The sequence below is a fragment of the Salvia miltiorrhiza genome, chromosome 1 (assembly GCF_028751815.1).
Source record: "Salvia miltiorrhiza cultivar Shanhuang (shh) chromosome 1, IMPLAD_Smil_shh, whole genome shotgun sequence".
Lineage (NCBI taxonomy): Eukaryota > Viridiplantae > Streptophyta > Magnoliopsida > Lamiales > Lamiaceae > Salvia > Salvia miltiorrhiza.
This window is the reverse complement of record NC_080387.1, coordinates 51,635,357-51,662,888: the sequence shown is the minus strand read 5'-3', so window position 1 is coordinate 51,662,888 and position 27,532 is coordinate 51,635,357. Positions and strand designations below refer to the sequence as shown.

Here is a 27,532-nt window from a genome sequence, read left to right as displayed (position 1 = left end):
CTTCTTCCCGAAAGAGTTCAAGCTCTTATTTGCACACGTAATTGGTTACATGGATATTCCGATGGTAAGATTTCTCTTTTTGTTATTATGCTTTAAATTATCGAACTATATTATGCTTTAATTATATTATTTTCTTTTAATAGATGGTGAAGATGATGAGGAAGAAGACATGGATCAAGTTGGAGCACCGAATGTTATTAACGTTGAAGAAGAGTGTTACTCAAACATTTAGACTTTATATTTATTTTTGAGATGCTTTGTTTCTTTAATTTCAAACTATTGTTGAATACTTTATTTTTATTTTTTTAACAAGTTGAACATTTTATTATTATTAACTTATTTTATATGTCGTAATCTTGAATATTTTATATTTTTGCATTTCATGTTTGGCTATATAATTTATATATTTAATATTTATGTATATTTTATACATTATACATTAGATCATTAAGAATAATGTAATACAAATGATAATTTTATTTTTACACCTTTAAAACCTCCAACCCGATGGGCTAGCCCGAAACCCGAACGTTTAGGGTTAGGGTTGGAGATTTACAACCCGAAAAAACCTCCAACCCGATTAGCCCGCACCCGATTAACCCGGAACCCGATAGGGCTAGCCCGAAAACCCGATGGGCTGGCCCGATTGATATCCCTATGCCCAATGTCCTTTTACACCATATTTACTTGAAATTTTTTTTATTTTCTCCAATCTTCGCTCCTCCATCCTCTCTAGTCTCAATCTTCTCTTCTGGTTTAGTGTTCTGTCCTCCCCCCCCCTCTCTCTCCTTCTGATACATTAAGCACTGCACTGCATAGCACTGGAGGTGACAATTTCTTATCCGGTGAAAAAAAAAAAGAAACCATAATTTTTTTCAAAATTTTTGCTTGAAGAAAGTTATCTGTTCATTAGTCTGGACAAAAAAACCACTTTTGTCGAAATGTGATGGATCGTCCCAAAAGCAAGAGCAAGGGCCAAATTCAAAATGTTTATGTATTGAGATACATAGTCGCAAGAGAGCATAGTTGGTGGCAACATATCAAAACACAAAGTCAATCGGTAAAAAAAGTACCTTTTGGTATATGAAGATTTTCTTCCCGCTCCTTTTTATTTAATTTTTTCCGCGAATTCTTCTTCTTCCTTCTTCAGAGCTTATGTCTTCCCACTCTTCTCATGTGGGGCCAATCCCAAAATGTGAGTTGCTTGAGTTTGGGAAATGCAGCAACATGACTAGACGTTGATGAAGAAAATTAACTCTCTTCCCACCACCTTCAATGCCTTCAGTCCCCGCATGTACAGAACTTCCAAGAAAGGTAGTTTCCCCAAAGCCGACAATGAACACACCTCACTGAATTCATAGAGATGAATCTCTTTTAATTATGTTGAGAGGCGATGTCCCCTAATTTCAACAAGATTCAACTTCTGAATATTGGGCTCCAAAGCTTCTTCACGTCCATCCACAATGTTGATGCTGATGATGACGATGACGACAATTCAATTTTATCCATCTCATCCTCGATTATTATCTACAATCGTTGAATGTGTATTTTATTCCTTAATTGTGTTTCTCGAGCATCCTCAACCAACTCCTCTAGATCACTGTTATGTCTCAAGAAGATTTTCAATTTTAGATCTCCAATAAGACGGTTTAGTTTTTTCAACAATCTCAATTTGTTGCAACCAATTCGTAGGGGGTCCAAATTGGAGCAATAATGTTCAACGGAGATATAGATAATTGGTCCGAAAACTTGAGGTGGATAAAACATATTTAATCTCTAATAGAGAGGTTAGATATGTTGATGGACGATATCCTAGCATACATCCTGGAAAAGAATTTATTCTCAAAAAGCACATTGTTGTGACCAAAACATTCGATAGTATTGATATGAAGATACAATACAATTTCGTTGAGTTCAAAGATATAGAATCAAAGTTTGACAAAAAAGAAGAATTCGGTAAGCCTCAAATGATTCCTTTTCTTTATTACTATTACTAATTACTAATTACAACATATATTTCATGTATATTATTAACATGTGTATACTGAGGAGATGTCTTTGAAACTTTGGTACGAGTTGAAAATAGTAAAATGGTATCAATGAAAACCACATCGGGTACACATTCAAAAACAGTGAGAGACATAACTATCGTCAACAAAGAGTAAGTATTTTTATATGACATCATTATTTGTTCGTTAAATAATAATATTTTTTTTATAAAATACAAATAAAAAATATTCATAATTATTTAATCACTTTTAATTCTTTTCAATGATACATGAATCAATTTATGGACATCAGTCTTTGGGAAGATATGGCCATAAATGAAGGAGATAAGCTACAAAAAGTTTTAAAACAAAATCCAATTATTGTCATCACAAATGTCACTGAAAAAAAGTTTTTTTGCGTAAATCATGCACAATTAAAATTTTAATTTATATATTACCACCATGAATACAAAATACATTTAATTTATATATTAACACCATAAATAACAAAATACATTACATGTCAGGTGCATTGCAATTCCAAAGTACAGTGAGATCCGTATTACAAACTTCACCAGAATGTCCAGAGATTAACCATATGAAGAAAAGGTATGGGATAATGGAAACTCTTCTTTTAATTATTTATTTCATTAATATAGTAATCCAATCAATCATTTAACTTGTGTTATTTTTATGTTGTAAATGCAGATCATATTAAACTTATGATCTATTAAGGATAACAACATAAAAAATGATCCAAAAAATGACAAATGCAAAGGAAGTGACATTGAAAGACCTTAAAGAAAATTAGCATATAGTGTCGAAGGTATACCTAACAAATTGAATATGCATTCCCTATTCATTATAAACCTAATTTGAAGCAATAGAAATCGAATAGAATAATATTGTAAATGATTTGCTCCTTTTTTTTCTTTTCCTTTATCTATACTTATATATTAATTATCACAATATTCTATTTTGATCTTCCTGGAATCTTACTATTGTTTTATGGGAATAGTTCAAGTGGTTGAAAATAAAGCATAAATATGGTATAATTCCTGTAAAACGTGCTCAACATCACGCCCAAAGAATGTTGAAACCACAATATGCAAAAAATGCAACGATGAGATTGTTGAGACAGCACCCAGGTAATGACCAATACAAACACATAAAAAATTAATACAAAAATACATGTCATTAATATTAACATTCTTAACATACAATTCTCGGTTTTGAATAACCTTAAATGTCATACAAGGAGATTATAAAGCAAATATTACAATGTTCGATGAGGTTGCAACAGTATATGTAGGATGCTTGGTGGATGAGTATATTTCATCAATCAGTCACGTAAGTTTTTATTTTTTTCATCAATAGTCGTTTGTCAAAATAACAAGTATCAATTTTCAAAGAAATTTACCCATGATGATAATTTAAATATCTAATTTCTCAGGATCAAAACAATTTTGCATACTATAGAGGTTTGGTCGCTCAAAATTCAATAAAAATACGGTTTATGACTACTATAAAGCATGCAAAAGTCGATGATAGGGGAAAGCTAACTCTTATAGCAAGTGCAATTCAAAAGATAGAATGCGACCCGATGAAGACTGTAATGAATTCGATGGTACCATCAATTGAAGAATTAAGAGATCAGGAAGAAGGAAGGGAAGAAATAGTTAAGAAGGCACCCCAAACAAAGCAAAAAAAAGGAAAGAAAAAAATAGGCAAGAAGGTCAAATAAAATGGGAGAAAATAAAAACAACTAAAAAGACCAAGCAAACTGGAGTGTCGGAATTACAAGTGCAGCCTCATGAAGTGCAAGGAAGGGGGAAACGAAAAATCACAAGAAAAATTCTTGATGATTATATTGACATTACAAGCGATGAAGATAAAGATAATAATGACTGCATGTTGGAAAAATTTATCTCTGGAAGCAAAAATAAGAGAGAAATTTTCTCCACCCATCAAAGTCAAAGTAGAGAAGATTTAAATATAGATCACATTTAATAGTTTAGACTAATAGTAGTTGACGTATTTGCTTTTACTTTTTAATATTTTATTTACCAGCAATATTTAACTTTTTTAAAAAAATCAATAGGTATTTCAAATTTTATTCACAATCATTTTTGCATTGATATTTTGAGTATTGCATTAAATATGAAGTTAACTTGTAGCATAATATTATACTATCAAGCATAACAACACGTTTCATCTGCTAGTTTTATTAAAAGTATAATCGTATAAAAATCCTAGACAATAGAGTTTCATTAAAAACGTAGAACCTGGAAAATGTTTAGATGCTAAATAGTGAATATGCGGCGATTAATTTCCTTGTGGAGAATTCTTTGTGGATTTCTGTCGAACAAGGGAGATTCTGCTCCTACAGATATCTCTCTTTAGGAAGAAAGGCGATGATATATTATAGGCTCCTTTACACTCGAGATACATTCATGGGTAGTTTTGCTTATTTGGATTTTGCGGATTAAATTAGATTTAATTGAACCCAAAAGTCCAATCTATTTTACGTACTTGTATAGTTTGCATTTCGGTTCTCTACACAAGAAAGTCATCGCATACACATGAAAACAAACATGTCTATATTCACAAATAACAAAATTAACAGCAATAAGAATTATCTGATGTCCATCCTACTAAACAATTTTTATATATTAATGAAGAAAAATACATGCAGAGGAGCATTACATTGCACTAGTCAAATTGAGAGATAGAGATGAAGATGAGGATTATAGTGGGATATGGATCTCCAAGGCGAACCTTCCTTGTCGTCTCCATATCTTTTTACCAACTCCGATGAAGACGCAATAGTCAAGGATCGCAAAGACGAGGAGGCCTTACGCAGAAGCCGATGCGGCAACTCCTTCAAATGCAGACATGAATAGATAGTTAACCGCGTGAGACACGGCATCACCACCACACATTCTTCTTCTTCCTCCTCCGCCGTTATGTCCTCCCACTCCGACCACTTCGGGCAATACATAAATGTGAGTTCCTTGAGTTTGGGAAATGCAGCAACAACGTGAGATTCTATTCCCAAAAACTCCCTTCCCACCACCTTCAATTCCTTCAGTTGCCACGTAGAGAGAACTTCCAAGAAAGGTAGTTTTCCCATAGCCGGCAGTGAAGACACCTCGTGGAATTTAGAGAGTTCAATCTTTTTTATTAAGTTGAGTGGCGATGACATCCAACTAGGAAATCTGGACCCCTTATATCCCTTGATTTCAAGTTGTTGCAGCTTCTCAATATTGGGCTCCACAGCTTCTATTACGTCCATCCACAATGATGACGATGATGACCGCTCCCTTTCATCCTTGAATTTTATATGGAGTGTTTGAATGTGTATCTTGTTCCTTAATTCTGCTTCCCCAACATCCTCCACGTCGCTGCTACGCCTCAAGTGGATTTCCAATCTTAAATCTCCAGTAAGACGGTTTAATTTTTTCAATAATCCCTTGTTGTAACCATTTCCCACGTGTAACCAACCCAATTTCAAGGTGCGGAGACCACTTAACTCACCTAATCCGCGAGGCAAACGGCGGCTTGCAGGAGTGCCCCCAATAAATAGGTGTTGGAGGTTTTGGAGCCTATGGATCCCTTGGGGAAGTCCAATGAGATGACTGCACATTGAGATATTCAAGATTTGCAATTCAATCAAACTACACATGCTCTCTGGTAACTCCTTTAACAATTTATTCTCACTTAAGTCAAGGTTTCTCAACTTAACCAAATTCCCAATTTCTTCCCCAATCTCTTCTAGGGAGCAGGTTGCTAACAAGAGAGTTTGCAAGAAATAAAACCTACTAATGATTTTGAGGTCTTCCTTGGACAAACAAGTACCACTTAATTTCAACCATCTCAAGTGAGTCAACTTTTCCATTCCTTGTGGAAGAGGACCATCCAGTCCCCTGTTAAATCTTAACACCCTAACACTTGTCAGGCAATCACAAAGAAGGGGAGGAGTTCCCTTGTCCCAATGTATACTTCGATACTCTTGCACATGAGAAACCAACCAAGGATCACAAACTTGGCAACTCCTCTTTCTCATTTCACCTCGCACATTATTCTTCCTAACAAATTCAGCAAAATCATGTATTACATCATGCATTTTACACCATTTGATCTGCTCGCCCGAGTAGCCACTCTTCTCAAAGTTTTGAAACAAAGAACGCATTGCTAAATTGTTGAAGTAGCCTCGCCCTTTAAGTTCCACATCACCATTTCTAGTTATAGAGCCCAAATACCCTAATGCCATCCACTCTTGTATCAGACTCTCAGCATAGATTCGAGAATCTTTAGGATAGACGGCACAATATGAAAAACAATGCTTAAGAGATGGGGACAATTCATTGTAGCTTAAAACCAAATGAGGGAAAAGATCTACTTCCGCCTTCTCCAATTGCCATATTTCACTCTTCCATACATTTTCCCACTCTTCCCAACTATTCTTGAATTGCAAAAGACTTCCTAAAACATTTGCAGCAAGAGGTAATCCCTGGCACTTGCTAGCTATTTTCTTGCCAATATCCTCAAACTCTCTACATTCCTCCTCACTCCTTCCTGAAAGGGATATGCGGCGCATTAATGACCAACACTCTTCATCACTCAGCTGTTGTGGCCGGTAGATGTCTTCATCTAAGCTGCCCATCATTTTAGCTACCCTTTCATTTCTTGTTGTCACCAAAATTTTACTAGTTGGTGCGCCATATTGCAGATTGATTTTCAAGGGTTCCCATTTGTTGTAGTCTTCTGTCCAAACATCATCAAGGACAAGAACAAACTTCTTCCCTGATATACAATCTCTTAATTTTTCTAGCACCAAATCCAATTGGCTGTTATTTGGAGGAATAATTTGTTTTGTCACACTCTCAACAATTCCTCTTGCAATCCCAGCCACATCAAAGGGATCGGAAACACATATCCAAATTTTTAATCCAAAACAATTCTTTACTTGAGTATTATTATAAACAAGTTGAGCAAGAGTTGTCTTCCCAATTCCCCCCATCCCAACTATAGACACAATTTGGGTATCACCATTAAGCCTCAGCTTCCTCACAATATCATTCTTATTCTTTTCTATGTCTACCCCACAAACTTTTTTTAAGTCAATTGAAGATGTCGATTGAACTCGCCCAGATTTAGGCATATGATCAATTGAAGGCAGATGCATGACAAAATTAAAATCATCTTTCTCCTTCAAAATCTGATCAAGTTTAGCCTTCACATTATGTATTTTCTTGGAAGTATGACGACGAAAAGAAACTTTGTTGAAAGATAAGCATGAAGATGGGACGAAGGAGCAGCTTACCTTTTGCTTAGGAGAAGCAGCTTCAGCTATCTTATGTTCGAGAAGAGCGTAGTTCCATTCATCCAAAATGTCGTCCATCTCATACGTCGTATCCTCGAACTTCTTCAACCAATTTTTGACGCTTGATTCTTTCACCCCTCTCTTTTCTGCATCATCCAACACATTTTTGATCGTGTTGAGCTTGTCGGAAAGATCCAGAACCTCCTTCTCAACGCCCCTCACCAAATTGACCTCGTACCGAATCTGATCTTCAATGATAGCTGCAACTCTCTCCACCACAACTGAAATAACAGCATCCGCCATCGTCACTATTGCAGTTTTCTTACTTGTATGTTTAAGTGTTTTGGAGCTCCTTTTCTATGCTTTGCTTTGCTTTTGTTGATGATGTTGTAAATCAACGGATTACTGATTAATCTAATAAGTCCCATTTGCCAAGTAAAGATAACTTAATTTGATTTCATTGATTCCAAGTCCCATTTGCCAAGTAATGATAACTTTGCTTTCACTGAGTATCAATTGCGTGTGGTTTTCCTTTTATTTTTAATACTACTCTCTTTGTCTAAGAAAAAAAGTCACATTTAAGGTTCGACACGAATTTTAAGAAAATTGTTAAAGTGAGGGTAAGTGAAGTAAAAATAAATTTATAGGGATATTGCTGATTTAACCTTTTAAATTCCTTAATCCCAAATTAACTTTTGATGAAAATATTTTTAGCTTTAATAAATTTTAAAGTACTTTAATTAATTTTAAAATACTTTAATTATCCAAATTTGTTTGTATTTCTCTCTTTTGAAAACGACAAGTTTTTCAGATAATTAAGAAAAAATAATTATAATTATCTTTATTAATTTATAGATGATATGAATTTATTTGATATTATGAGATCAAGATGTAAATTACTATGATAACGTATGACAATAGTTAATATTTTAATTTCTTTTAACGAGTAAATATTTCTTGAGTTATGCATTGTTATGTATAGATTAAATTATATTAGTGAGTATATATTTTTTTGAAAGAAAAGCGATCCTTAATTATATACTCCCCAAATTATGCAATGGGTGAGGGTTTAATAATTAAGCAATAGATTAGGATTTAAGTAAGGAATAAAGTAGGGTGTTTAGCATTTATTGTGGTGGGTCAATGAATGACAAATAAAGTAAATAAAGAAGTCAAAAAAGGATAAAATTGTATAAAAAATAAAGCAGAACTCTTTTTCGTGAACAAAAAAAGAGAGGAAGTATGACTCTTTTTCGTGGACGGAGGGAGTATATTATTTTCAATTTTATTTTATTAAAGCACACTTGTTTTTTACTTGATTGTCTTCCTAGGTTATAGAGTCGGCATTATATTATTTCGCTCCGACAAATAAAACGACGAGCTTTATAAATGCATTATGATGTCGTTTAATATTATAGCAGAAGGTTCGTGTTATTTCACATTAAAAAAATATAATTTATATGATGAAAATAAAATATGTAAATATTATTATATAATTTTAAATATTTTTATTAATTAATTATATTTATGAAATTGACTTATTCATTTGACTATTATTAAATTTTTTAAAAAATCAATAAAACTATTAATGAATAAATGAAAATGTAATAAACTAATATTCATAATATACGTTTGAATAAAAATGAAAAAAATATATATAAAAAATATCCTAAATTATCTAAGTACGGATCGGAGGAAGATGAATTTTAAATTTTTTCTTGTTTGATTTTGACGATTGAGGATCTTTTCTTCTTATTTTTGGTTTGGAACATAATGTTGTTCAATGGAGTGGCAGATCGTCGTCATTTGTATTTCAATATAGTCATCAAACTTTTTTTACTACTCTTCTTTTTTTCTTTTGCGGTTCAGTAGGTTGTAATTCCATCGCGAATTTTACTTTCTAGACACTATTGTTTGTTTTGATTTCTCGGGTGAATAATTCTTTTCTTCCTCTTAAAAATGTGTAACTAATGTGTGACTAATGTGATTTTATATGATGAAAATGAAATATATAGATATTATTGTATAATTTGAAATAATTTTATTAATTGAATTCAGGAATTTAAGTTACTCATTTGTCTATTAAAATTTAAAACAGGAATTAATAAAACTATTAAAGAATAAATTAAAATGTAACAAACTAATATTCGTAATATACATCTAAATAAATTTGCAAAAAAATCTGTGAAAAATGTCATAAATTATCTAAGCATAGTTTAATATATTATATTTAAAGGATTCTAAATTAAAATAAGAATTTCACTTACCAAACTCTTCTTCCTTGTCAACTTTTTGTTCCACATCCTTAAACTCCACAAAATTATACTTCATCCGCCCCTAAGAGTGGGCATGATTGTTGGTAGCACGATTTTAATAAATGTTATTCGAGTGTTATTGGTGGAAGAAGAAGACCACTTTTATTAGTGGAAGAAAGAGTCTAAAAAAGAAAAATGCACATTATTGTGTAACGTGTCAAAATGGCAAAAAATGGCAAAAAGTGCATTAACGTATAATATTTTATAGGGTTAAGTACCCCCTCAATGTTGACCCCAAACTATCCCCTTTAACACCCTAAAGGGTAGGCGTTGTTTATTACCTCAACATGTCAAAACTGAACCAAACCTCCCTCCGTGTTTTAACGGTGGTTAACACCATTAGAAAAATGATGAACTTTTCTTTTGGGTAAAAAATGAGATATTTAAAGGCATAAATTTTTATTATCCCTCATTTTTTCGTTATAAATTTATCCATCAAAATAAATGCACCATAAGGTAATTTAAATCACAATATACTAAGAAAACTTATTTCAGCTCAAAAAGAAAAAAAAATTCTTACGAAATTAGGACCTTTGCTCATGTATGAAAATGCATCGGAAAGAAGTAAAGTTGAGTGGAGTATGATTTGGGACGATAAATTATTTATTTGTGGAATGATTGGATTGGTAGTGATATGAAATTAGGGATTTGTTGTTGGTGCGGCGCTGACTGTTTTGTAAGGAGGTTTGGAAGTGAAGAGTTGCAGCAGTTGTGCGTCTGTCTTTGGTGGAACTGGAAGGTGATGACCTCATTTTGCTCACTGCATTCATTTCCACTTGGATTGTTTTCTCGATGATCGAATTACCTCTGTGCCATGGAGGCTTGTGTGCTTGATTTTCATTGTGTAGCTCATTCCCTCAACTTGATTCGTCGCCTTCTTTCTCGAAAAAAACAAAAAAATGGACGAATTATATTTCAGCTCATGAAAAAATAATATCCGGTACTATTCTCAAATTTTCAAGGGAATAAAAACGAACACGGTTTGAATTTTTAAATAACCAAATAAAATGCTACTTTGTAGGAGAGACTTCACAACAGACCGCATAGCGCAGTGGATTAGCGCGTCTGACTTCGGATCAGAAGGTCGTGGGTTCGACTCCCACTGTGGTCGTTCTCCCTCTCTTTTTTTATACTACTATGTTTTGCAAAATCATATTAATATTAGTATTATTAACAAGTCCTTTAGTTTATCCATTCCTTTAAATTCATCAATTATAGACATAATACAAGAGGTGGGGAAACAAAAGTGCTCCCCAAAAATTAGATTTGTGGGCTAGGGGTGTGCAAACCCGCCCGAACCGACGGGTTTGGTCCGGACCGGACCATTGTATGTCTTCGGGCCGGGTTGGGTCCATTTTCTAGGACCGAATATGTTCCGGGTCGGTCCGGGTCAAAACCCGATCGAACCCGCCGAACCCGGAACCGACCCGGTCTCTTATAATTTTAATATTTAATTTATATATTTAATATTTATAATAAATATTATTGGATTTGTGGCTTCAAGCTGTCCATTTACAGATTTACTTATACGAAGTTACAATTGCATGAATTTTAATGACTTCTAAATTCTGTAGATTGCAAAAGAAAACATTGTTTTAGCTTAAGAAAAAATCATCTTCGATTTAGTTTGGAACATGAAAATTGTGAAAATTGTAAACCACATTTTTTCACGCAATTAAATCTAGTAATGGACATTTTTTCTTGTTTTGAGGAGAATGGAAAAAAAAATTAATGTCGAAGATTTTAATATTTTCACAGTTATGTTTTGATTTTCAAAGAATTATTACATGCTGCTTCGTTTAGAAATTAACCGAATTGAATTGATTGTTGGTGAATCTGGAATTTGTAGGTGTAAATAGGTACAAAAATAGGAAAAAAAAGGTAAGTTATCACCGGGTTTGACCCGGACCGAACCGGACCTGTTGCTCGGGTTCGGTCCGGTCCCGGGTCGGCCCGCACGAATGTTTCGGTCCGGGTCGGTCCATTTTTTTGAAATTTTTGGGTCTGCAAATCCGACGGGTCGGTCCGGGTCAGTCCAGGTCCGACCCGCTGCACACCCCTATTGTGGGCACAGCCGCACAAGACACGAAGCCAGGACCTGGACTATTATAATCAATAATTGTTTGTTAAAAAAGATATTATTAGTTACTTATATTTAGATTGTATTTTTTTTTTTAGTTTTTACATGTAAAATTATAATTTTATCCATGAAAATTTATTTCCAAATATAAAAATATAATCTCGCATGTCAATTTTTAAAATTCTAGCTTCGTTCTCTTATGGAAACAAAAACAAAGATAAACATTACGCGGGCTCGTTTGGTTTTCAATAAAGGATTATGTAAGATAATTTGTAACCAGGATATTTAGTGTAGATAATGACAGATTATTAATACTGAGTTGGTGTTTGCTATCATGACTAAATACAGAATATCCTGGTTTAAGCTAATCCTAGTATTATTAATCCTAAAAAATCTGGATTAATAATACTGGGCATGAGATTAAACCGAATCATCCGCATTATTACTAAATAATACCAAACACTATATTGATCTGTATTAAATTAGCTAATACAGTGTATTAGCCAATATCAAACACGGCCGTAGTCAATAATCATCCAAGAAATGTGTATGGCGTGCTATAATAATGAGTGTGGTGGTGGAACCTGATTGGCCCTCCCCACTTGGTTTATAACTTTATATATACTCCCTCCTATTTTATATATATGTCGTTTTAGTCATTTGCACATTTTTTAATAAAAAAAAATTAGACCCATATTAACCTCATTTAATGATAACTTTCTCTTATGGGGAAGCATAAACGAGAGGCAATTTAATTAATGCCTCCTTGTTTAACAAGGTTAATTATGGAATATAAAATTAAAAACGACAAGTAATATGAAATTAATTAAAAATACTAGAACGACATGTATATAAAATAGGAGGGGTACTTTTTAAATACTTTTTTTTATAATTATTTTCTTATTTAGCTGTTTTTTTATTTTATTTTTCTTTCTCTTTCTCTTCTCCTTGTTTTAATTTGGCGTCTTTGTTTTATAATTATTGTAATTTGTTTGTTTTCAGTGATTTATTTATTTATTTTTAAAAGATATACCTATATATCACTACAAAAAATGGCATGAACAATGCCGAAAATTATCGACGGAAAAAATCCCATCGAGAAAATTGCAAAGTTATCGATGGGAGCTCAATGTCATCATGAATCTATTACACATCCATCAAGAAATTTTAATTTCTTAAAACGAGTCTCACAAATTTGAATAGAAAGGAGTCTCACAAATTTGAAAAAGTAGTGATACTTGGCACGAAATAATTAGAGATACCATCATTTTCCAATACAGGAATCAATCAAAATAACCATTTCAAGCTTAGCTTACTTCTTTTTTCTCATTTTTTTCGTTTTTCAAGGGATACAATACACTGAGAAGCACTAATGATTCTTCTTGCAACTGGACCAATACTCAGCCACAAGGTTAGAAAATGATGATTCAATCTCCATAAGCTTTGAGGGCTCATCATACTCCACCATCTCCCCTGCAACAATTCAAACAGATTAACCATATAACAATTGTGAAAAATCTAATACACTATCACATAAACATACCATAAGACAAGACCATCACCATATCACTGTCTATGACAGTTGGAACTCGATGCGCCACAGTTATCACGGTACACTCAGCAAATTCCTCCCTTATTATCTTCTGCAAAACGGCATCTGTGTTGGAGTCAATGGAGGCGGTGGCCTCGTCTAGAACCAAGATCTTGTTCCTCTTCAGAAGCACCCTTCCAAGGCAGAAGAGCTGCCTTTGCCCCATGCTCCAGTTCTCCCCTTCATCACTCACTGCATCAAGTTTAATCAATCTTAGTTTAATACATTCTCTCATTGTTTGCAACATCAACTACTCTTACCAGAAGACTCCAGCAAGTTTGGCATTCCACTGATTGTTGACTTCAGTTGGCATTTTTCAAGTGCCTATAAATCAATGATCAAACATATTAATCAAGAAACTGAGATTGAAATGAATAATTTTAATATAGAATGTACCTTCCATATCTCATCATCAGAGTAAAGGCCTAATGGATCAAGATTTGTTCTAACACTTCCCCTAAACAACGTTGGCTCTTGAGGAATAATGCTGAGTTTCAGCCTCAAATCTCTAAGCCCAATGCAGCAAATATCAAGTCCATCTACCAGGATACGCCCGCTGTGAGGCTCAACCAGACGAAACAAAGCACTGATCAACGTCGTTTTCCCACTTCCCGTCCTGCCCACGACTCCCACTCTCTTCCCTTCCTCGAAAGTGCAGGTGATCCCCTTGAGGACTATTGGAGCATTAGGGCGATAGCGTATCTGAAAAGATCATACATCATCAGCTTCTCGAGTTTGTCATATCATAAAACGTACTCAATTCCTCACCTTCAAATCAAGCAGCTCGATTCTACCCTTGGAAGGCCACGAAGCCGGAGGTCTGCTATCTGCTACAATGGCTGGAGGTTCAGGTGGTATGTGCATATACTGCTTGATCCTCTCCACGGAGACGATATAGTTAGCCAAGCTACTATACCATCTCGACAAAAACACTTGAGTTCCAGTTAGCGCGAATGCATAAGAAAGAGAGAGTCCTACGAGACCTGGAGCAATATAGTTATTTGGAAAAACTACTAAAAAGATAGCAGAAGTGAACAAGGTAAGATTTTGAAGTGCTTCAGTTCTCAAAACGAGCCACTCCAAGGCCGCGTTAGAGGAAAGAAAGACTTTAGCATCTGTGTCGACAAGCTTAAGGTAGTTCAAGAAGAACTTTTCAGCAACCCCGAATGCTCTTATTGTTGCAACTCCGAGTGCTGTCTCGGATGCATAGTTCATAATGGGGGCTTTTGTAGTTCCATTGATTCTCATCAGCTCCCCCGCGGATTTTTGATAGTATCCCTTCATCACACACCTTGAATTTCACATAAAAAAAAATAACAGATCTTTTTGAACTATAATTTGAGGTTTCATGTCATACCTGAACATATTTTGCTGATATGACAGCAAATAAGCCAACAAAGAGAACTTGCCACGTGACGTAGGCCATGATGCCTATTGTCAATAGAATCTCAACCGCGGGTGCCATAACGAATTGGAACCCAATAGGGATATCAAAATCTAGCACCCTTAAATCAGACGATGCCTGATCAAGAAACACATGAAAAACACCATATTTTCAAACAGAGATCACAAGTAAATCAAAAGGTGAAGAATGCATGTAGGAGAAAGTCTTACACGCGTTAGAATCCTCCCGACTGGGGTGGAATCAAAGAAGAGCATCGGAGCATTGAAGATGGAGTTGGTGAAGCCGGAGAAAAATGATTGGGATGCTTTGAGTCCTAACAGAACTGCAAACAGTGATCTAAAATATACAAAGATAGCACTGAGTAACGATATCAGAGTATAAATCCCAACGACAAAGAGGCTGCTTTTCGCGGGATTTTGGACTGAAAACGCTAGCCAGAAGCTCGCAGCAGCTTGGAAAGCCAAGAAACCACACTGAGCTATAGAACTGCAGCACGCGTAGATTAATCCCTTTGAAACGTCAATGTAATGTGAAAAGGCTTTCCACCCTACATCTCCCACTTCTTTCTCCTCCTCCTCTGTCAGCTGAGTTTTCGGATTTTTTGCAATCTCTCTGTCTCTTTCTTCCTTATCGACAGGCTTATCATCATCCACAATCTGTTTCGTATGTTCTACGCCATGCTCGTGTTGATTTGAACCGTATGAATCATCAAATGATCCTATGCTGCTCATATGAGCAAACACGAGCTGCTCAAAGATCGTTCCTCCAACCAGAAGCTCCTTGTAGCTTCCAGATTGAGTAATTTGTCCTCCTTCTACAACCTATGGAAAAGCATTATATCAACACAAGCATCAAAATTTTCAAACCATTCATTAAAAATTTAAAATCAATTACCAGAATTTTATCCACAGTATTGAGAAACTCCACTTGATGAGTCACAAGAATCACTGTCTTCTTTGCTAGTGCAGTCATCACACAGTCCTGCAGTCGAACGACTCCTTCAAACAAATATTTTCTACCTATACAGACAATTAAAATAAGGTTATTGTTTCTTACATTGAAAAGGGCTGCTGCTGTATGTGCATCTACTGCACTAAAAGGGTCGTCGAGAAGATATATATCAGCATCATTGTATACAGCTCGAGCAAGCTGAACCCTCTGCTTCTGCCCTCCGCTCAGATTGAGGCCTCTCTGGCCTATCTCAGTAAGATCTCCATAATCAAAACTCTCGATATCTTTGTCTAAAGCACAAACTCTAACAGCTTCTTCGTATTTGGCCTTATCCATCGCCTTTCCAAAGAGTATGTTGTTGCGAATAGTCCCACTCTGAATCCAAGAGCCTTGAGAAACATAAGCCACTGATCCAATCACACTCACCTAAAACCAAAATCAGCATTCAATATTTTTGGTGAAGCAAACTTTGATGAAGAAGTAAACACTTACAGTTCCAGATATTTTGGGTATTTCACCAAGAATAGCATACAAAAGTGACGATTTGCCAGCACCAACGGGTCCACAGACAGCGATCTTCTCCCCTGGTCTTGCTTGCAGTGTGATGTCTCTCAGGGTTGAAGATGTAATGTCTGCTGCATTCCAACTAAAACAGCCACCGTGTATACAAATGACACGGCCTAAATCTCCTGCACCCGATTTTTGCTTGTCGTCTTGTTTGAGTTCATCTTCCAACAAAAATGCGTTAATCCTTTCAAATGAAACCTTAACCTGAATCAGACAAGATAGAGCTTCAGGTATGAACCAGACAGGCTGAGACATGGTCCTGAGTGCAGCCATGACCGTGAACACGGTGCCAGCATCCAGCAGCGCACTCTTGAAGAGCACGCACCCGAAGAAAATGGCAGAAGACACAATCGTTGGAGACATCCAATACAACACAGTGCCATATGTTTTCATATACTGAGTCTCGGATAGCCATTTGAACTCACTCTGCCTAAAAGATCCGACCAAGCTCTTGAAATGCTCTTCCCACGACTGCAGCTTGATGATCTTCATGTTGTTGAGGATCTCAGAAAACACACTCAATCTCTTGTCTTGAGCAGTCATGAATTGGGTCTGAAACTTCTGCAGCAGCTTTGCAAACGGCACGTTCATAAGGCCACAAACGACGAAAGGGACCAACCCCGGGACCACGCCAAGCCCTACAACCGAGGAGATCACAGCAATGGCTAGGAATAGCTGGACTACTGAAGCCCACCCGACATGGAACCACATCACGGTTTCTCCCATACGATAAGCATCAACCGAGATATAGTTAACTATCTCACCAGTCGAGTGCCTCTGCCTCCCTAAATTGGAAAGCTTGAGCTGCTTCCGGTAGACTGCCACCATTAGAGCTGACCTCATTCTCATGCCTATTCGTCTCGAATAAAAGTAAAACTGCCGGTAAGAGAGGGACTCGACAACCTTCAAAACAATCAACAACCCCACCAAGAAAACACCCTCCTTGAGATTTTTCATCTCAAGATTCGAATAGTTGACAAAAGCATAAAGGAACAACGGAGTGGCCACGACAGAAACTGTTCTAAGAAGCGCACAAATTCCAGCCGTCACCACACTTTTCCAATACACTCTTGCAATAGCCCAAAATGTAAAATTGTTCAAGTTTTTGGTGCCATTTTCCTCCTTGAGTGCACTCCACGCGTCGCCAAAATTCTTGTAAGCCAAAAGGGCTTCATCTTCAGATCCCAGAGAAGGAACATCATTAAGATTTAGAGTTCTAGAGTGACCTAAGCGAAGCAACGGATTTATCCAAGAAAACAACAATATACTTAACAACGATGCTTCATCTAAGTCCACACAATCTTTCTCCGAGGTTTTTACCAGTATAGACTCAGAGAAGCTACTGTCTAAGACTGGTTGAGATACAATTCCTCGAAGATTCCTCAAACCACAAAACAAAAGCAACAAATTTACAAGCCAAGGTGCTATTTCTAGAATCTGTATATGGCCCGATTTCACTAAATCTAAGATGTTCAATGCTGAAATCAACAGGAAAAATACAATCCACCAAGCAGATTTTAGGACAGCAACCAATCTTGGACCTCTAACTATCACAGAAATAGCTAAGGTGGTCCAAATGAGTCCCCTTCCAAAGCATACTAACCAGCTAAAACGACTAGATTCTTCGCCTTTGCTAATCAAACCACTATATATAGCAGTCCCATAGTATTCTATGCTCACAAGAGCACAGCCACCTAAAATTGCTATGTTAAACCAATCTCTTCTTCTCTCTCTAAATCTACTTCTCTTTATAACAAGTAAAACCACATAAAAGACAAAGGCAACCAATAGATTCAAGTAATCAATGATGATTCTCAAAGAAGAAGACAATCCCCTGTCAATAATTTCTCCATGCAACCAAGAAATTTCCCCTGTGAATGCCATTAATCACAGTAACTCATCAGCAAATTAGACACTTGAAACAAACAAGAGCTTCTATGCATAAATGAAACAAGAATTATACAAGCAATCAGCTATATATACAATTATCATGCCACCTTCTTAACATTTTATACGTTTACTGTTACTTCATGCAGTTTGTAAATAAGAATTAAATTTAACAAAAAACATGAAAGGGCAGAATCTAAGTGATTAGTTCAGAGGAATAAGATAAAAAGCCAGTCAAATTTAATTAACAAGAAGCAAGAAACAGCTTACGCCACAAAGCTATTGAGGAGGCCATTGTTTTGAAGTTTTTCTTTTTTACATCACAAATTGTAGATGAAGGGCTATTTTAATATATGCAGTGAACAAATGAGAATTGGCTACTTTCCACTGATTTGATTGCAGGTGTGAGGTGCGTAGAAAACTGTGGAAAAAAATTATGGTCGAAATTAAACTGAAGAAAATTTGAGAAGATAAATTGACAAAGGATAGTGAGGCTTAGATAGTTAACGGATTTGCCTTCAGTGTTTGACTTGTTGTGATTGACTGTAAACCTCCTCTAAATTTAATTAAATTGTGATTCACAAAGGATAGTCGGCCTATTGAAGTGGGACAACTTAAAATGAAAAATGAGTCTATTGGAATGAGACAGAAGGAGTATATAATAGTATTTTTAATTTAACTATGCTTCACTACGTAATTTATGGAAGATTTAAAAGCAATTGTACCTAGCCAAGCTATATCTTACTAAAGCCACTTTAATTAGTACGCAATACAACACGAAATGAGATTCAGTGTACCACACTTTATGTCCCACTTTCAATTTTATATGTTTTCATATATATTTTTTCTTCAATTTCAACTTTGTATGCTTTAATTTAATTTTGTGATTATTAATTAGGGTTTATTCCATCAGTCTAGGGTATATAATTATTTTAAATAAAATAATTTATTTTTAAAATAAAATAATCAATATTTAGAATATAAATATAAATTTAGAAAGTTCGTATAGGCTCGATTAGGCTCGTGAGCCTCAAAGTATTCGGTAAGTAAAGTTCGAGATTCGATTCGATACTTAACAAACCAAACTTGAGTACACCACTATTCGGTTTGGCTCGGTTATATGTGACCACATAATCAATTTTATACTCTTAATATATTCTCTCATGCTATATCAAAACATGTGTGGCGTTCCATAAAACACGACGTCGAATATTTAAAAGTTAAAACATAACGTAGTTTGGATCTGCCTTCTTGAAAAAGTCCTTATAATTTGCTTGATTTATATTTATTTATTTTCTAGCTAATTAGTTTTAGTTTTTATCACTAATATATTGCTGATCATTGATGACTATTTTTCTTTCATAATTATTATTTACTCATTATTTTAACAATTCAATTATCACTTTTTCTAACTGATTAATTACTTCTAACTTTTAGCTTATAGTTAATAAAAAAATTAATTATGCATATAATTTTATTATTAGGATTTGCAATTAGTTTTTGCTAGTGATAATTAATTATGTTTACTGTTCCTTATGATTTATAATTCATTCAAATTATATTCGTGGCTAAAAAGTTTTAATTGGCTTCGTTAGTCTATCAATAATCTTTCTAGTCATTTTTTATTTTCTTCTTACTTATCTATCCACAGAGAGGTGGTTTTGGGTACAATCGGGTGATTTTTGTTGCATCCTGATCCGAGCCCACATCATAACCCTAATCGTGTAAATGACATTATTTTGAGTGCAGATCAACTCAATGATATGATACATCTGATTGTACTCAAGTTTTTGTGATCCACAAGTATAACTATATCAACGATTAGATCGATTCAATCAAGACTAAAAAATGACTCCATGAGTGTCAAGATTCACCACAAGATTTGATCATAAAAAATTACTAAAATTGCATTACAGCATTATTACTATATCAAGATGGACTACCGACATGTGACGAACTGTAGAAACGACAGGTGACCATCTCGACTTCAGATGCGTTGTGCACCCTCTGCAAATCAACTCCAGAAACCACTAATCACCTTCTTTTCGAATGCTTTATAACCAATGACATTTGGAAAGGAATCCTGTGCTGGATCAACAAACAAACCTCACTCCATCATAAGGCGGCTGACCATCTTATTGCCTTCATTAATTTGGGAAACAAGAAGGATATCCCCATCCTTGTTGGAGTGTGGCTTTGCACGATTTGGTGTATTTGGAAAGTGAGAAATGAGTGCAAGTTCAACCAAGGCATGTGGAGAACAGAGAAGGTTCTGGCAGAAATCAAAACGAAATTCTGGGGGTGGTCGATGGCTTTCAATTTGCAGACGGAGCCGACTGTTTTTAGGCGTTGGTTGTTGGGGATGGATCTCAGTGGATGATGTGTTAGTCTTCCCTTGTCTTTCCTTTTGTGTCTTTTGTTTTTCTTCTCTCTCTCTTTGTTGTGCTCACCGCTCTTTGCTGCGACTCTGATTTGGGTACCCCTGGTATCTGATTTTTGCGTTTATAAAAGTTTTCTTTACCTGATCAAAAAAAAAAAACTATATCAAGATGGACACAAATTAAATTAAAAATAATATAGTATTGTATAATTGGGGGAAGTAGATCGACTCAAGACTCGACAACGACTCATGAGGTAGTGTCAAGATCCCATCGCCATGTGAAGTGGGCACACAAGAGATTTGATCATAAAAAGATAGTATATGCTAAAATTGAAGTGGGTTGCATTAAATCCAGTGGAAAGCTGATTGGCAGCCCCAACTCAAGAGATTTCTTTTTCTGCAAATTTAATATCACGGAAGGCCGTGGCGGAGTCAGAAATTTTGTTTGGAGAGACTGAACTTGAACTTTTTTTTTAGGTATTTCGTATATTTTAAGCATTTTCCTCGGGTTCGTAGAGTCGGGTTTCCTGTTTACCCACAACGGAGGAGAAGAGTAATAATAAAGAACAATATTTTCATAGATTATATAATTTCAATACATTACAAAAATTTTGGGGCATTTCATACATTTTAGACATTTTTTATTAAAAGACAAGCATAATAATAATAATAATAATAATAATAATAATAATAATAATAATAATAACGAACAACATTTTCATGGATTTTATCGAGTCGCAACTTTTAAATTTCTTTATTTAATACTATTAATTTATCAAAAAAAAATTACTCCCATGCCATTTTCGAAAATTCAGTTAAATGGCAGGAGGTCTCTCTTTCTTTTTGCGTTTTTCAAAAGTCGTTGTACACATTACAACTTACAAAGTCACAACTTCAAAACTTAATAATAGGAAAGGAAATAAATTGGGATTGAACTCAATTTTGTTATTATTAGTTAATATTCAAAATATTAATAGAAATTAGTTGTGTATGTAGCTACTAAGGGACTCTAAACCAAACATGCACCTCATTTGTGGTAAACATTGACAGAAAAACTCATGAACAGTTTTGAAGATTATCACTTATCAGTATGAAACTATATATACTGTTAATATTGTAATTTTATTACATATCCAAAAGGTGATATCATTTATATGCACATAGCTTGTATTAAAAAAAGAAAAAAAGAAAGGTGAAATAAGATACCATTATAAGCACATCATTAACAAAATGCACTAGTGAATCTTCTTGCAACTCGACCAATATTCAGCCACGAGGTTTGAAAATGAAGAATTTATCTCCATGAGCTTTGAAGGTTCATCATACTCCACCAACTTCCCTGCAACAATGCAACAAAATTCAGCATCATATCTCGTATTTCACTTCACAAGAACGTCTAAACACACGCGACGGCGAAGGAAGCATACCATACGACAACACCAACACCATATCGCTGTCTATAACAGTAGGAACTCGATGCGCCACAGTTATAACTGTACACTCAGCAAATTCCTCCCTTATTATCTTCTGCAAAATGGCATCTGTGTTGGAGTCAATGGAGGCGGTGGCCTCGTCTAGAACCAAGATCTTGTTCCTCTTCAGAAGCACCCTTCCTAGGCAGAAGAGCTGCCTTTGCCCCATGCTCCAGTTCTCCCCTTCATCACTCACTGCATCAAGTTTAACCAATCTCAGTTTAATACATTCTCTCATTATTTGCAACATTAATAACTCTTACCAGAAGACTCTAGCAAGTTTGGCAGTTCACTGATTGTAGACTTAAGTTGGCATTTTTCAAGCGCCTATAAATCAATGATCAAATCAGATTAATCAAGAAACTGAGATTGAAATGAATAATTTAATATAGAATGTACCTTCCATATCTCATCATCAGAGTAAAGGCCTAATGGATCAAGATTTGTTCTAACACTTCCCCTAAACAGAGTTGGCTCTTGAGGAATAATGCTGAGTTTCAGCCTCAAATCTCTAAGCCCAATGCAGCAAATATCAAGTCCATCTACAAGGATACGCCCGCTGTGAGGCTCAACGAGACGAAACAAAGCACTGATCAACGTCGTTTTCCCACTTCCCGTCCTGCCCACAACTCCCACTCTCTTCCCTTCCTCGAAAATGCAGGTGATCCCCTTGAGGACGATTGGAGCATTAGGGCGATAGCGTATCTGAACAGATCATACAGCATCAGCTTCTCGAGTTTATCATATGATTAAGATGGATTATTTTATCAATCATGCCTTATCACTCAAACCAAACACCTCCAAAAAAACTCGATTCCTCACCTTCAAATCAAGCAGCTCGATTCTACCCTTCGAAGGCCATGAAGCCGAAGGTCTGGTATCTGCTACAATGGCTGGAGGTTCAGGTGGTATGTGCATATACTGCTTGATCCTCTCCACGGAGACGATATAGTTAGCCAAGCTACTATACCATCTCGACAAAAACACTTGAGTTCCAGTTAGCGCGAAAGCATAAGAAAGAGAGAGCCCTACGAGACCTGGAGCAATGTAGTTATTTGGAAAAACTACTAAAAAGATAGCAGAAGTGAACAAGGTAAGATTTTGAAGTGCTTCAGTTCTCAAAACGAGCCACTCCAAGGCCGCGTTTGAGGAAAGAAAGACTTTAGCATCTGTGTCGACAAGCTTAAGGTAGTTCGAGAAGAACTTGTCAGCAACCCTGAATGCTCTTATTGTTGCAACTCCGAGTGCTGTCTCGGATGCATAGTTCATAACAGGGGCTTTTGTAGTTCCATTGATTCTCATCAGCTCCCCCGCGGATTTTTGATAGTATCCCTTCATCACACACCTTGATTTCAGACAAAAAAAATATATAACAGATCTTTTTGAACTATAATTTAAGGTTTCATGTCATACCTGAACATATTTTGCTGATACAACAGCAAATAAGCCAACAAAGAGAACTTGCCATGTGACGTAGGCCATGATGCCTATTGTCGATAGAATCTCAACCACGGCTGCCATAACGAATTGGAACCCCATAGGGATATCAAAATCTAGCACACTTAAATCAGACGACGCCTGATCAAGGAACACACGAAAAACACCATATTTTCAAACAGAGATCACAAGTAAATCGAAAGGTGAAGAATGTATGTAGGAGAAAGTCTTACACGCGTTAGAATCCTCCCGACTGGGGTGGAATCAAAGAAGAGCATCGGAGCATTGAAGATGGAGTTGGTGAAGCCGGAGAAAAATGATTGGGATGCTTTGAGTCCTAACAGAACTGCAAACAGTGATCTAAAATATACAAAGACGGCACTGAGTAATGATATCAGAGTATAAATCCCAACGACAAAGAGACTGCTTTTCTCGGGATTTTGGACTGAAAACGCTAGCCAGAAGCTCGCAGCAGCTTGGAAAGCCACAAAACCACACTGAGCTATAAAAGTGCAGCATGCGTAGATCAGTCCCTTTGAAACGTCAATGTAATGTGAGAAGGCTTTCCACCCTACATCTCCCACTTCTTTCTCTTCCTCCTCTGTTAGCTGAGTTCGCGGATTTGTTGCAATCTCTCCGTCTCTTTCTTCCTTACCGACATGCTTCTCATCCTCCACAATCAGTTTCGTATGCTCTACGCTATGCTCGTGTTGATTTGAACCGTATGAATCATCAAATGATCCTATGCTGCTCGTATGAGCAAACACGAGCTGCTCAAAGGTCGTTCCTCCAACCAGAAGCTCCTCGTAGCTTCCACATTGAGTAATTTGTCCTCCTTCTACAACCTATGGAAAAGTATTATCTCAACACAAGCAACAAAAAAATTCAAACCAGGCATTAAAAATTTAAAATCAATTACCAGAATTTTATCCACAGTATTGAGAAACTCCACTTGATGAGTCACAAGAATAACTGTCTTCTTTTCTAGTGCAGTCATTACACAGTCCTGCAGTCGAACGACTCCTTCAAAAAAATATTTTCTACCTAAACAGACAATGAAAATAAGGTTATTGTTTCTTACATTGAAAAGGGCTGCTGCTGTATGTGCATCTACTGCACTAAAAGGGTCGTCGAGAAGATATATATCAGCATCATCGTATACAGCTCGAGCCAGCTGAACCCTCTGCTTCTGCCCTCCGCTCAGATTGAGGCCTCTCTGGCCTATCTCAGTGAGATCTCCATAATCAAAACTCTCTATATCTTTGTCTAAAGCACAAACTCTAACAGCTTCTTCGTATTTGTCCTTATCCATCGCCTTTCCAAAGAGTATGTTGTCACGAATAGTCCCACTCTGAATCCAAGAACCTTGAGAAACATAAGCCACTGATCCAATCACACTCACCTAAAACAAAATAAAAAATCAGCATTCAATATTTTTGGTGAAGCAAAGTTTGATGAAGAAGTAAAAACTTACAGTTCCAGATATTTTGGGTATTTCACCAAGAATAGCATACAAAAGTGACGATTTGCCAGCGCCAACGGGCCCGAAGACAGCAATCTTCTCCCCCAGCCTTGCTTGCAGTGTGATGTCTCTCAGGGTTGAAGATGTGATGTCTGTTGCATCCCAACTAAAACAGCCACCTTGTATACAAATGACACGGCCTGAATCTCCTGCACCAGATTTTTGCTTGTCGTCTTGTTTGAGTTCATCTTCCAATAAAAACGCGTTAATCCTTTCAAATGAAACCTCAACCTGAATCAGACAAGACAGAGCTTCAGGTATGAACCTGACAGGCTCAGACATGGTCCTGAGTGCAGCCATGACCGTGAACACGGTGCCAGCATCCAGCAGCGCACTCTTGAAGAGCACGCACCCGAAGAAAATGGCAGAAGACACAATCGTTGGAGACATCCAATACAACACTGTGCCATATGTTTTCGTATACTGAGTCTCGGACAGCCATTTGAACTCGTTCTGCCTAAAAGATCCGACCAAGCTCTTGAAATGCTCTTCCCACGACTGCAGCTTGATGATCTTCATGTTGTTGAGGATCTCAGAAAGTGACCTCAATCTCTTGTCTTGAGCAATCATGAATTGGGTCTGAAACTTCTGCAGCAGCTTTGCAAACGGCACGTTCATAAGGCCGCAGATGACGAAAGGGACCAACCCCGGAACCACGCCAAGCCCTACAACCGAGGAGATCACAGCAATGGCTAGGAATAGCTGGACTACTGAAGCCCACCCGACATGAAACCACATCACGGATTCTCCCATACGATAAGCATCAACCGAGATATAGTTAACTATCTCACCAGTCGAGTGCCTCTGCCTCCCTAAATTGGAAAGCTTGAGCTGCTTCCGGTAGACTGCCACCATTAGAGCTGACCTCATTCTCATTCCTATTCGTCTTGAGTAAAAGTAAAACTGCCGGTAAGAGAGAGACTCGACAACCTTCAAAACAATCAATAACCCCACCAAGAAAACACCCTTTTTGAGATCTTTCCTCTCAAGATTGGAATAGTTGACAAAAGCATAAAGGAATAATGGAGTGGCCACAACAGAAACTGTTCTAAGAAGCGCACAAATTCCAGCCGTCACCACACTTTTCCAATACACTCTTGCAATAGCCCAAAATGTAAAACGGTTCGAGTTTTTGGTGCCATTTTCCTCCTTGAGTACACTCCACGCGTCGCCAAAATTCTTGTAAGCCAAAAGGGCTTCATCTTCAGATCCCAGAGAAGGAACATCATTAAGATTTAGAGTTCTAGAGTGACCTAAGCGAAGCAACGGATTTATCCAAGAAAACAACAATATACTTAACAACGATGCTTCATCTAAGTCCACACGATCTTTCTCCAAGGTTTTGACCAGTAGAGACTCAGAGAAGCTACTGCCTAACACTGGTTGAGATACAATTCCTCGAAGATTCTTCAAACCACAAAACAAAAGAAACAAATTTACAAGCCAAGGCGCTACTTCTAGAATCTGTATATGGCCCGATTTCACTAAATCTAAGATGTTCAATGCTGAAATCAACAGGAAAAATACAATCCACCAAGCAGATTTTAGGACAGCAACCAATCTTGGACCTCTAACTATCACAGAAATAGCTAAGGTGGTCCAAATGAGTCCCCTTCCAAAGGATACTAACCAGCTAAAACGACTCGATTCTTCGCCTTCGCTAATCAAACTACTATATATAGCAGCCCCATAGTATTCTATGCTCACAAGAGCACAGCCACCTAAAATTGCTATGTTAAACCAATCTCTTCTTCTCTCTCTAAATCTACTTCTCTTTGTAACAAGTAAAACCACATAAAAGACAAAGGCAACCAATAGATTCAAGTAATCAATGATGATTCTCAAAGAAGAAGACAATCCCCTGTCAATAATTTCTCCATGCAACCAAGAAATTTCCCCTGTGAATGCCATTAATCACAGTAATTCATCAGCAAATTAGACACTTGAAAACAAACAAGCAATCAGCTATATATGCAATTATCATATCCACCTTCTTAACATTTTATATGTTTACTGTTACTTCATGCAGTTTGTAAATAAGAATTAAATTTAACAAAAAAACATGAAGGGCAGAATCCAAGTGATTAGTTCAGAGGAATAAGATAAAAAGCCAGCCAAATTTAATTAACAAGAAGCAAGAAACAGCTTACGCCACAAAGCAATTGAGGATGCCATTGTTTTGAAGTTTTTCTTTTTTTTACATCACACAAATTGTAGATAAAGGGCTATATTTATATATGCAGAATGCAGTGAACAAATGAGAATTGGCTACTTTCCACTGATTTGATTGCAGATGTGAGGTGCATAGAAAACTGTGTACAAAAATTATGGTCGAAATTAAATTAAAGGAAATTTGAGAAGATAATTTGACGAAGGATTTCGGAGTATAAATTACAGTTTGAATCGACCAAAATTCTTCCCCCAAAAAAAAAATCCCAAATAACAGTTCTGAAATTCAAATCCATTTTAGAATGAAATTAGAGTAAACCACAATAGTGACATGCATGAGGCACAGATAGTTACGAGGGATTTATCTTCAGTGTTTGTTATGATTGACTCTAAACGTCCTCTAAATTTGATTAATTGATTTGTTTATTAGTGATTCACATTT

The 27,532-nt window shown here is 36.2% G+C and overlaps 3 protein-coding genes and 1 non-coding gene across 5 annotated transcripts; 1 reads left to right on the top strand and 3 right to left on the bottom strand.

Annotated features, from left to right (window-relative positions):
* Positions 1-4,565: 4,565 nt before the first annotated feature.
* Positions 4,566-7,770, bottom strand: LOC130991781 (putative disease resistance protein RGA3). Its single transcript, XM_057916179.1, has one exon. It carries the CDS (start codon positions 7,615-7,617, stop codon positions 4,705-4,707), a length of 2,913 nt encoding a protein of 970 aa, XP_057772162.1. The 5' UTR covers positions 7,618-7,770; the 3' UTR covers positions 4,566-4,704.
* Positions 7,771-10,666: 2,896 nt separating this feature from the next.
* Positions 10,667-10,740, top strand: TRNAR-UCG (transfer RNA arginine (anticodon UCG)). The gene has a single exon. It is a non-coding gene; the product is annotated as a tRNA-Arg (tRNA).
* Positions 10,741-12,862: 2,122 nt separating this feature from the next.
* On the bottom strand, positions 12,863-18,577 carry LOC130991772 (ABC transporter C family member 8-like). The gene is made up of 11 exons (XM_057916167.1): positions 18,381-18,577; positions 16,149-18,094; positions 15,762-16,082; positions 15,600-15,686; positions 14,915-15,526; positions 14,658-14,822; positions 14,069-14,578; positions 13,697-14,002; positions 13,561-13,624; positions 13,253-13,492; positions 12,863-13,182 (listed from the first exon to the last, which is right to left on the bottom strand). The coding sequence occupies exons 1-11, from the start codon at positions 18,403-18,405 to the stop codon at positions 13,079-13,081; spliced, it is 4,380 nt and encodes a 1,459-aa protein (XP_057772150.1). The 5' UTR covers positions 18,406-18,577; the 3' UTR covers positions 12,863-13,078.
* Positions 18,578-19,918: 1,341 nt separating this feature from the next.
* LOC130991762 (ABC transporter C family member 8-like) lies at positions 19,919-27,313 on the bottom strand. Of its 2 annotated transcripts, XM_057916155.1 has the most exons (12): positions 27,072-27,313; positions 24,874-26,819; positions 24,481-24,801; positions 24,319-24,405; positions 23,633-24,244; positions 23,376-23,540; positions 22,785-23,294; positions 22,362-22,667; positions 22,226-22,289; positions 21,918-22,157; positions 21,697-21,829; positions 19,919-20,631 (listed from the first exon to the last, which is right to left on the bottom strand). In XM_057916155.1, exons 1-11 carry the CDS (start codon positions 27,094-27,096, stop codon positions 21,726-21,728), a joined length of 4,380 nt encoding a protein of 1,459 aa, XP_057772138.1. In that variant the 5' UTR covers positions 27,097-27,313; the 3' UTR covers positions 19,919-20,631; positions 21,697-21,725. The 2 variants fall into 2 exon arrangements, with proteins under 2 accessions (XP_057772138.1, XP_057772130.1); XM_057916147.1 differs by lacking the exon at positions 19,919-20,631 and having other exon boundaries at positions 21,557-21,829.
* Between the last annotated feature and the right edge of the window lie 219 nt (positions 27,314-27,532).

Excerpts from the sequence above, each read along its gene's own strand:
- LOC130991762 (XM_057916155.1), bottom strand. The coding sequence starts at position 27,096 with ATGGCATCCTCAATTGCTTTGTGGC. Across the intron at positions 23,541-23,632 it reads TCGGGAGGATTCTAACGCGT|GCGTCGTCTGATTTAAGTGT; the intron begins GTAAGACTTTCT and ends TTCCTTGATCAG. Across the intron at positions 22,668-22,784 it reads TCGAGCTGCTTGATTTGAAG|ATACGCTATCGCCCTAATGC; the intron begins GTGAGGAATCGA and ends TGATCTGTTCAG.
- LOC130991781 (XM_057916179.1), bottom strand. The coding sequence starts at position 7,617 with ATGGCGGATGCTGTTATTTCAGTTGTGGTGGAGAGAGTTGCAGCTATC.
- LOC130991772 (XM_057916167.1), bottom strand. The coding sequence starts at position 18,405 with ATGGCCTCCTCAATAGCTTTGTGGC. Across the intron at positions 14,579-14,657 it reads TATCAGCAAAATATGTTCAG|GGATACTATCAAAAATCCGC; the intron begins GTATGACATGAA and ends TGTGTGATGAAG. Across the intron at positions 14,003-14,068 it reads TCGAGCTGCTTGATTTGAAG|ATACGCTATCGCCCTAATGC; the intron begins GTGAGGAATTGA and ends TGATCTTTTCAG.